At 40.7% G+C, this 10,388-nt stretch overlaps 2 protein-coding genes across 5 annotated transcripts in view; both read right to left on the bottom strand.

Annotated features, from left to right (window-relative positions):
• LOC119303246 (alpha-N-acetylglucosaminidase-like) overlaps positions 1-4,453 on the bottom strand; it is a 10,186-nt gene extending 5,733 nt beyond the window's left edge. Inside the window, exons 1-8 of one of the 3 annotated variants that reach the window (XR_005147862.1) lie at positions 4,074-4,453; positions 3,896-3,972; positions 3,306-3,517; positions 2,704-2,825; positions 1,913-1,998; positions 1,323-1,417; positions 982-1,063; positions 33-139 (exon numbers count right to left, since the gene is read on the bottom strand). Coding sequence is in view for 2 of the 3 variants with exons in the window: in XM_037580357.1 (XP_037436254.1) it covers positions 33-139; positions 982-1,063; positions 1,323-1,417; positions 1,913-1,998; positions 2,704-2,825; positions 3,306-3,517; positions 3,896-3,972; positions 4,074-4,388 (1,096 nt within the window). In the remaining variant the exon portion in view is untranslated. The remainder of the gene's footprint in view (positions 1-32; positions 140-981; positions 1,064-1,322; positions 1,418-1,912; positions 1,999-2,703; positions 2,826-3,305; positions 3,518-3,895; positions 3,973-4,073) is intronic. The other 2 variants (XM_037580357.1, XM_037580356.1) reach the window with 2 other exon arrangements.
• Positions 4,454-4,851: 398 nt separating this feature from the next.
• Positions 4,852-10,070, bottom strand: LOC119303245. Of its 2 annotated transcripts, none has more exons than XM_037580355.1 (6): positions 9,918-10,070; positions 8,734-8,805; positions 6,497-6,829; positions 5,723-6,398; positions 5,581-5,633; positions 4,852-5,102 (listed from the first exon to the last, which is right to left on the bottom strand). In XM_037580355.1, the coding sequence occupies exons 3-5, from the start codon at positions 6,806-6,808 to the stop codon at positions 5,587-5,589; spliced, it is 1,035 nt and encodes a 344-aa protein (XP_037436252.1). In that variant the 5' UTR covers positions 6,809-6,829; positions 8,734-8,805; positions 9,918-10,070; the 3' UTR covers positions 4,852-5,102; positions 5,581-5,586. The 2 variants fall into 2 exon arrangements, with proteins under 2 accessions (XP_037436252.1, XP_037436251.1); XM_037580354.1 differs by having other exon boundaries at positions 6,497-6,815.
• Positions 10,071-10,388: the final 318 nt, after the last annotated feature.

Below are 10,388 nucleotides of genomic sequence, written 5' to 3'. Positions count from 1 at the left end.
TCCAGTTTCTATCCACCAATAGAAATGCAGACCTTTCATTTGTTGCTTGATAAAAGCCTGTCCCACATCAATAAACAATGCATCTGAAGGATCAAGAATATAAGTGCAGCACCACCTAGGATTACCATCAACTGTGTTCCTGAAGCAAAGAATATGTAAATATCAGCATCCAAGGGTTGAAGTAGAAAAATCTTCATTCCGGCAATCCATGTCAAATAAGTTTGTTTACTGAAATGGTAGTCAACTGATATTTTATTTTTATTCCTAACAACAACAGAGCCTTTCAGTCCCAAACAAGTTGGGGTAGGCTAGAGTTGAAACCCATAAAATGTTAGACACAAATACTGCTAGCTCATGTTGATTTGATAGTTCTAGTCTTCTAGACCTTTAGGCTAGCGCGAAGAAACCTGCAAAAGGAAAACTAGTTTGAAGAAGTTCTTTGTTTCGGGAGTTGTGAAGAAGTTGAATCTGATTTTGCCCTTCTATTGCACCAATAAGGATATTGGCCATATAATCCCAAGCTATCCATTAAGCAAAGTTGGCCCTTAAATAACTATCTCATGGGCAACTATGTTTGTAGCCCCATATGGTAACTAAGTAAAATGGCAAGTTCATAAGTATTACAAGTTAAAAAACCTGAAGGTCTGAAACTTCTTTATCTGTCTCGGATGTTCCAATAATACTCCCTCCAATCCAAAAGAAGTGTCCTGGCTTTAGTTCAAATTTGAACTATTTGAACTAAAGCCACGATACTTTTTTCGGATCACAGGGAGTACTTAACACTCGAATACTTTGCAAGAGACATCATGAATGCATGGGCACCAAAGCTGGGCTTCTGGCTCCAACGTAACAATAGATATTTTTTGAGCGATACAAAGGTTAGCCATAAAGATGAAATTCTAGTAACTTCAGTCTTCAGTCTTATACTGAGCACAAAATTCCCGAAAATATCAGCAGAAATGGCACATGACAGTATATTACCATCCACCGAGTCTGGTTATGCTGGCAGATGGAAACAATTTTTTAAACGCGACTGGTACATTTCCTGAGAATGATGGCAGAACTGAAAAATGGAATACACTGTAAGTATACAACCTGAATCAAATATTTAGGGAGTTATATTAACAATTTACCAATAGTATAATATACTCAAGAACACATGACTTTAAAATTAGAAGTAGATGGCAATAATATTAACAAATGAGAAAACTTTAATGATAGAAGGAAAACCAGGCTCTGATGGCATATGTCAGGTTTAACTAGCAGAAATTTAATAGAGAAAAAAACAGAAATTTTGATTTCTGGACTGTAAAAGAACATACCTGGGACCATTCCAAGCTCAATCATACGAGACAATATTTTCTTCTGCAGTGCCAATTGTTGATCTAACCAATTTTGTGAAAGTGGCCCACCCCATCTACAATTTTTTTTAAACATATGATTATATTGTCGAATGATTCCCGTGTACAAATAATCACATTTAGCATTTCAGGTGTTACTGCAAGAATACCAACATAGTGTTCGAGGCAACTGTGTAAACCTACAATATAGTCAAAATGCTTTTGAAGGCAAAATATACAGCAATTGTTTGTCATCTGGAAATATTTACACAAAAGGAAAATATTCCAGTACAAAGAAAATCTTTTTCTAGTATTCATTCAGGATTATCTAATTTAATAACATGAAGAGGAACTAAAGATCTAAACAATGACCAATACGATATTGATTCCAGAATGATGACGCCAAGCCGGTTGCCCGAAGAAAATACACCAGGCAAATAACTCCGGTATGAGCTAATCACCAAAATGCTAAAACAGAGGCAATGTATCCTTATTTATTTGTAATGCTGTGATATTTATCTAGCAACTATTTGCCAATTAAGTCGTCTTCAATAAATTTAATTTTAACTTACGCATGCAAGTTCCCCATTCTAGCCCAAGCAAGGAAAGCTGGTCCACCAAAAAAATCATCTAAATCTCTGTCGGTGACGTTAAAGCTCTGGAATGGAATTCAATAATTAAGAAGTGATCAATCAACAAAAAAGTTCAAAAGTAAAATACAAATCACATCATAAGTAATTCCACTATGACATGGAGGGAAAACTAAGAACAGTGGAACATCTAACAAAATATAACTTTTGGGTTTGTCATGTTTGAAGATTTCAAACTGGTCAGCAACCGTACAAGTTGTGTTGAGTAATTACAATATATATATATTGTTCTATTGTTTCCACAAAAGTTTATGCAAAATTGTAAATGAAAGATAAGAATGTGGGCAATCATCACGCTACTATGCCCATTCCCAAATAGAGTGCAGACACTAAGTCAAGGTAAATGATTATCCAGTCTATTATTCTACTGCAGGAGCATTCAACTCTAATCTTCCACAGTGTAAATTGCATTTGTAATTCTGTATTGTAGAACTGCTGTTCACATGCAAAAAAAGACAGGTCCTGTCTATTGGACTGAGCCAGCCCAAACTGATCAATTTACTGACTAAATCGGGTGAGAACTGGGCCCAGTAAGGAAGCCAGAATGAAGATGGGCTTTAAATTGGTCCAGCTTTGGCTCACTTTTAATCATATGTTGCTTCAGCAAAATTATTCTAAGAGTTCTCAGCCAGAGGACTAGTTGAATCATGTTGCAAAACTACGCTCCAATTTTTGACAAAACATTTCAGAGTTAAAGATGTTCATCGCTCTACCTTAAAAACCTTTTGCCAAACAGCTTCCTGTCCAGTAAACGCTAAAGGCAAGTTAATTCCTTGAAGTGCCATCCAGTCAATTTCTTTCTCCCATCTTCTCCAATCCCACCACACAAAGGAGTCTACAGGAATTTTATCAGGAAAAGAACATTGGAATCCATGCAAAGAATAGAACGGCAAGATTTCAGGAATATTTCTAAATTAAAAGAATGTGTGTACAGGGCAAAATGTACATCTATAAAATGGGAAGAGTTAACGAACTAAAACTTATTAGGACATAATTGTACAAGACCAAACAATTCCTCATGTGTGTTTACATCAGCAGATAGATTTATATTGCTTTCGCGTCAAAACAAACAGCCATGATAGTAAAAACTGAACGGTGCATTTACTTTCTAGTACTCCTAAATGATCAAGGAATCCATATGGCACCAAGGGAATCATTTTTTGGAGCGCAATAGGTGATGAGAGATATTAGCAAATCAACATGAGAGGTGTATTTACAATGAAGGACTTGAACCAGGAGTTCAAGACATTAGTAACTATGAGCGAAACAGAGACAACGAGAGCTGGAAAAAAGACTAAACCACGAAAAAACTCACAGCTGGAAGTGACGACATTCTGATAGTAATTCCACGGAACAGGGCGCTCAACCTTGACAGCCGTTTCCTTCACTCGTGGCAGAGACCCAGGCGAAGGGACTGACGCCAGTTGTGCACCACCAGTCTTATCCCAAGAAATGTGCACCCCACACCAGTATTTGAGGTACCAATGGAGTCCAGATGCAAGCTCAACAGCAGTGTTACCCTGGATCCTGCACATCATGAAGAGGTGAGTGCATTTGCCTTTATTTTTATTTGCAATGGAAACATCAGAAATTTGTACTTTTGGTAACTTGCATGCTAGCGAATTTTCACTCTGTTCATCTCTCCATGCTCAACTGAAGAACCGGGAGTCGAACACAATGATTTGCTTTTCGAGGGAAACGCCTTCAATTTTTAACACTGCTTGATCAGGCATATAATTGCTATTTCCAAACTCATCAGCATATATAAGGTGGAGATCACTTGAACACAATGCTAGACAATCACAGCAACTAATTAGTACTAGTAACTAGCTACACTTTTCTCTAAAGTTAGACCACAGAGCAGGCAATGGTCCTGTGCACACAAAATAAGGGAGAGAAGCATACAGAATCTCTGCACGGCCCTTGCTCGAGCCATCAACATTGCTTATCCTGAAGCAGCTCGAGTCGCCACAGACGCCGCCCTGGAGCAATGAAAGCAAAACAATCACTGATTCTGTCCAAGCAATACTGCTAGTGGCAGTGTCACAGTGAGGTGAAATATCCGGAGTTGACGTGCTCCAACCTTGGGGTCGATCTGGAACCGGAAGCTGAGCGCGTGGGAGGGGAGGAGCCGGCGGAGCACCCCGGCGGCAGCCCTCTCTTGCGTGGCCGGCGACGCGGCCCTGCGGCCGGCCGCCGCGCGGAGCGCCTCCAACGAGGCGGGGCCTGCCGCTGCCGCCGCAGTCGGCGGCGACGGGAGGAGAAGGAGAAGCAGGAGTAAGGGGAGCAAAGGGGGAGACGGCGGCGGTCTCATGGCGAATCCGGCCAGTGGCTCCGGCTCGGTTCTTTGGTCTTCGCAGCTGCAGGCGTGAGGCATCTCCGATGACGACGATTGCATCAACGCGACGACGAATTATTAAGTTTTGATAATGGAGTGGGGCGGCAATCTGGACCTTCTGCCCAACAGCAGTGGAGGTTTGCATTTTCTTTAGGCCCCGTTTGGAATGTTGTTTTTCTGCCACCCCTGTAACATTTTACACCTGTATTATACTAGTCTCAAACCAAATACATGCCACAGGGTTGTATTTCCATTCCGCTTCTAGCCTCCGCTTGGAATGTTGTTTTTCTGCCACCCCTGTAAGTTGGCTCCAGTTTCAATTCGGTTGTAAAATATACATGGCGCCCAAGTTGCAGCACTATATATATGTTCAAATATGCATGGCACCCAAATGTATAGCTTTTCAACAGCACAGACTTTCTAATACACACGTACAGAATTTTCAATAGCACAGACTGCACTTCCACACAAATTGCACATGTATAAAATGAGCTAAATTTTTTATTTATATAACAGTACAACCACATCAAAAAAAGGATAATATTTTTGCAATCATCCATTTGAACATAGTTCCGATAACTCATAGTGCTCAAAGTCAGTAGTTTAAATTACAAATTTATCGAGGCATACTTGTCTCGTCTCGTCCGCATGCTACATAACCAAATTTATTGAGGCAATTGTTCAACCATTGTGCGCTTAGACATAAAGTATTTCAGGAATATTATTGATTGCTTCATGGACTCGGGTAATCATAGAATCATGTGAAAGGACATCCTGAAAAGAAAAAAAATTGAAAAACATTAGCTATGTAAGAACACTTTGTGCTCTATGAAGGATACCAGCCACACATGTCAAGAACAACCATGTATGTCAAAAAGATTAGCACAAAATCCTGAATTACCAAGGGGAGCCAGATGGTACAAGGTAGCCATAGCATGTCACTAAATTTAAAGAAACCATATTATTTTTCAAAAAACACCGATATGAAGAAACAACATGGCAGCAATATAAACAACATCTTAAGTAAGAAAAGATGTTCTAGAAAGCAGCAGGTCTATATGATTTTGAATGCAAAAATGATAACTCCAAGAATTGCAAGTTCCCAAAACAGGTCTATTGTGGATAATAACAAACATGTCCAGAATATTATGTTACTCCCTCCCACTAGCGGAGCCTCGTTGAGGCCAAAGGGACTCCAGGAGCAAGCAAGGTATGCTTCACCTAATGGAAATAAAAGGAGCACAAACAATACCTTTGATCAGAGCACCAGATTGATTGAAGGAATATCGCCAGATGAAAACCGAGCTGCAAAGGAATACTCGCTCAACTAAGCCTTACAAACTTATCTTTTAGTGGGGAGAAGAAATGCAGAAAACCAACATAATGGTACTTACAAGGAGGAGGCTGAGGACTAATCTTGTCGACTTCCTTCTTTAGCCACATACCCCGCAATCTTGAGTTGTAACCCAGGAAAATCTCACGATTTGCTGCATCCTTGAAAACATCAGAGGCAAAGATTTTGACCTCGTCGGGAACATCATCCATGTCATTCAAGACCTGCAAGCATTCTGTAATTGAGGGTTGTTTTCCTTGCTGTGACACTTTTTCCTTCTTGGAAGCTTGATCTTTCTTGAAATTCACATAAGCCATCATGGAATCTTCAAGTCGCTGTACATATGTGGCACCTTTTTGTTTCTTAGTTTTTTTCCCTTTTGCACTTGATTCACTTATTTGTGGTTGATCGCCATCAGCATCTTCACTGCCTAATTCTTCCTCGTCATTGACAGTGTTCTCTCTTTCATCCACATCATCTAATGTAGGAGTATCATTGATGTCAATTATTGAAGAAGTCCTTACGTTGTCATCTCTTCCATGTCTTGTATTTTTCTTGCTAGTGCTTGCAACCATCTTATCCTTCGCTCCAAAGTTGCTACCTGTTTTTGTGCCAATCGGAGGCTTCCTTGATGTGAGGCAGTGTCTTCCTTGCGCAATGTGTCCTTCATAGAGCACACCCAATGCCTCGTACAATGGAAAGCTCTTTCCTTCATACATTTTGAGCTTTGGGTCCTCCTACATAATTAATAGAAAGGTGTGAGCAGATCATGCATAGGCATGAAAAGTTCATGCACATATAAGGAAATCAAAAGTTAGAAGGAATAAAAACTTACTGCAATGATCTCTTCCCATTTTTCAGGCGTGGTGTTGATCACACATGCAATATCATTCCATGATATTCCAGAGCGGTTGACTATCAACTTGATATTTTTGTAGTGCTTTTTCAACTGAGCTTCCTTATCTTGAACCTGATCCTTGGTAAACCTTGCCTCTGGATATAAATTGTTCAGTTCCTTGACAACTTGATTCCATCCTTCGGTAGTCCACCCATTTTGGCCACGGTAATGAGATAGATTGTACTCTGTAAGTACCTCCACGAGACCTTTCTCATACCTTGCTGTCCACTTAGCCCTATTTTGCGTCATATTGAACCTATGACAATGTAACTTTAGCAATAAATCAATACAAGAATCTGATCACATTAAGCAACATAAGAATATGAAAATCCAACATCACATTAAGAAATATAAGAATCTGAAAATGCAAAATCACATCAAGTAATATGAAATGAAACATTAACATAACTCAAATGTTGCTAATATATAGGATCGATCCTAATAACATAACTCAAATGTCATCCTTACATAACTCAAATGAAACATTAACATAACTCAAATGTCATCTTTATATCTCAAATTCCACATCATTACAATAAATTACTTTGACAGAATAAAAACTTAAATTATTAGCTAGTAGATCTCCGTGACGATCTTTCACTTCGAATTCTTTGATAGTCCACCCACATCCTGTTGGCAATTTCATCTCTCATAGAATTACCAAGGTCCCTTTGATTGCTTGAGGATGTAGGAACATGTCGAGGTCTGTCATCTCCATCAGGAAGAGTGACAAATAGAAGAGGGTCAATTTGCATTTGTTGCGTATCTAGCCATTGTTCATCACCTCTGTGACTCCGGATTATATTGTGAAATACAGCTGCCGCCATAGGAATTTTGACTTGAGTGTCAATTGGGTAATGTGCGCCAACTTTTAAAATAGGAAATCGCATTTTCCATACACCAATTGTACGCTCTATATGGTTCCGTAGACGGGCATGCCTTAGATTGAAGAGTTCTTTGGGGTTCTTTGGACGAGGGCCACCTCTACCGAAATCTTTTAGATGGTAACGAACTCCACGGTACGGAGCTAGAAACTGTGGTGTGTTTGCATAGCCTCCGTCAACCAAATAATACTTGCCCGGAGGCACATGGAAGCCTGATTGAATAGCAGATTTCAATACTCCAGCATCTGAGGCAGACCCCTCCCAACCAGCTGACACATAAACAAAGTTGAGATCGAAGTCGCAGGCGACCATCACATTTTGGGAGAGGGTCCCCTTTCTATTCCTGTATGGAGCAGCCTCGTTGGATGTAATGGTCATGGGAACATGAGTCCCATCTATTGCCCCTAGGCAGTTCTGCATTAAACAAGCTATGGTTACTATATGTGTTATACTAAGGGAGGATATAAATTCCTAAAGTACATAGCAAGGGATGGCGTGTACCTCAAAGAAAGGCCAAAACTGGGGATTTGTTGATATTTTCCAATGAGTATCTAGCGAACTATGCTTGATAAGGTCAAATGCCAATGATCTCATAGCGTTGAAGCATCCATTGATATGCCTATGCACCGTTTCAGGACTGTGCTGAAACCTATCAGTCAACGTACGATAACTCGCATTCCTGGATAGCATGTACATAAACATCCCTAGTTGCTCTTCAACACTGACTCCTTTTGAATTTTTTAGAAGATTTTTGGATCTAAGATGGTCACATAGAAGTTGGAAGATATGGGATTCCATCCTAAGAATATCAAGGCACCGTTGAGGGTGGCCATCCAATATTTCTCGGATATACTTAGCTCCCGTAAGAATGGATGTGTTCACTGGAATCTTTTCCCTCCTAGAAGATATACAATATATTGTCGGGAAGACAAGAAACATCATCTCCTCCTCCTCCTCCTCCTCAGAATCAGTACATGACTCATATCCATCATCATGGTTACTCGTATCCATTATCTAGCGAGAAGAGATTACAAAATAAATACCCGCAACTCTCCTTCAAAGTAAACACAGTAGTATATATAATCTATGTTATGACATTGGAATAAAAGGAGCACTAGCACATCAAGATAACGAGATTAGTGTAACATGAAAAGATATTACCATACTTCTATTGATTGATGTAACAGTTGAGTATAGATGTATATAGACAAGCACATGCGCAAAACAATGAAGAATAAATCAGTGACACACACACAAGCTGGACTGAATGCTTTTGAGTTTATTAAGTACCTTCAGTTCTGAGCTTTAAATGTCAAAAGAGCTTCACAGAATCTTGAATCCTCCAAATCACTCTTAACAGTTCTGCATTGCACAAAGGCAGCAATGAGCCAATGATATCAGTAGCAATAATAGGTGCTGCAGTTATATAACTTATCAAACAGGCCCAACTTAGTTAGCATTCTATTTGCACAACTGGACAAAGAAAACAGATGAACTATTCATAAACCCATGGAAGTTTATTGGACCCTGTTCATAAACAAATCATTGGACCATTGTTCATCTGTTTGTTTATCAGTATTTCTAGGTTTACATCAATCTGAACTTCGACAGCAGCTAACGAACTGAATTCTTGTGGGATTCCATCCTAAGAATATCAAGGCACCATTGAGGGTGGCCATCCAATATTTCCCGGATATACTTAGCTCCCGTAAGAATTGATGTGTTGTATGGAATCTTTTCTCTCCTAGAAGATATACAATATAATGTCGGAAAGACAAGAAACATCATCTCCTCCTCCTCCGAATCAGTACGTGATAACCATCAGCATGATTACTTGTATCCATTATCTAGCGAGAAGAGAATAAAATAAATAAGCAAAAAAACTTTGTCTATCTATATAGCATACACATCAGGGCATGGATTGTTAGCAAGCTTCTGTTGTTATTCCATGCATCAGTCATGTTATTTAAACGAAGCAGGCCCATAGTATATGAACAACGACAAACTAGCTTAACATGACCAAACACATTATCTATTGCAAGGAACTTTGGGCACTATCTTCAACCGATCAAAAACATCTTGGACAGACAAAAGCAACTCATTGGATCACTGTTCATCTGTTTGTTTATCAGTATTTCTAGATTTACATCAAACTGAACTTTGACAGCAGCTAACTACCAGATCATTTGGCTTATTCCCCGATCAATCTGAACTTTGACAGCAGCTTAAACTGCACTGTAACAACTAAATGAAGCTTGGCTTATTTCCCTGATCAAACTGAACTTTAACTGACGGAACTAACTACCCTACGCCTGACGAAACTGAATTCTTGTGAAACTTTGGCAGCAGCTGTTAACTGATAGGAGGGTTCGGTCTAATCATCACCAAGCAGGATGGCCACGTCGCCAAGGAGTACTCCGCCGCCGGATGACTGGGGAAGGGATAGGAAGGGGGCAGAGGAGGAGGGAGGATACCTTGGCGGAGCGGAGGAGGATGAGCGGTTCGCCGTCACGGTCAGGTCACGACTGCCGGCCAGCGTCGCCGTCGCGGCCAGGAGCGAGTCGCCGTCACCGTCGTGGCCAGGAACGAGTCGCCGTCACCGTCGTGGCCAGGAACGAGTCGCCGTCGTCGGCACGTCTAAACCCCGTCGTGGCCACCATCTTCTGCGCCTCACCACGTCGCCGTCGCGAACGTCGTCGCTTGACCTCCTCGTGGACACCAGCGCCGGCGCCTCCCGGCGGCGCAACTCGATCTAGGTCTCGAGCGAGAGGCGAGGTGGGGGAAAAACGACGGCCTCTGGTCTGTATCGGATACCGGCCCGATACGGGTGTAAACGAGAAAACCAGTGTAAAACTTACAGCCCAAAAACGACATGCCAAGCACCAACGACAGGCCCATCCGTTTTTATTTTACAGGGGTATATTTTACAGGTGTATTGGGCCCTA

The sequence above is a fragment of the Triticum dicoccoides genome, chromosome 5A, assembly GCF_002162155.2.
Source record: "Triticum dicoccoides isolate Atlit2015 ecotype Zavitan chromosome 5A, WEW_v2.0, whole genome shotgun sequence".
Classification (NCBI taxonomy): Eukaryota; Viridiplantae; Streptophyta; class Magnoliopsida; order Poales; family Poaceae; genus Triticum; species Triticum dicoccoides.
Note: the sequence above shows the minus strand (reverse complement) of the source record. Positions and strands in the feature narration are given on the sequence as shown.

Coding starts and splice junctions, on each gene's coding strand:
- LOC119303245 (XM_037580355.1), bottom strand. CDS start 6,808: ATGACGCAAAATAGGGCTAAGTGGACAGCAAGGTATGAGAAAGGTCTC. Junction 6,399..6,496: donor AATGGGAAGAGATCATTGCA/GTAAGTTTTTAT, acceptor TTAATTATGTAG/GAGGACCCAAAGCTCAAAAT. Junction 5,634..5,722: donor TAGTCCTCAGCCTCCTCCTT/GTAAGTACCATT, acceptor ATTCCTTTGCAG/CTCGGTTTTCATCTGGCGAT.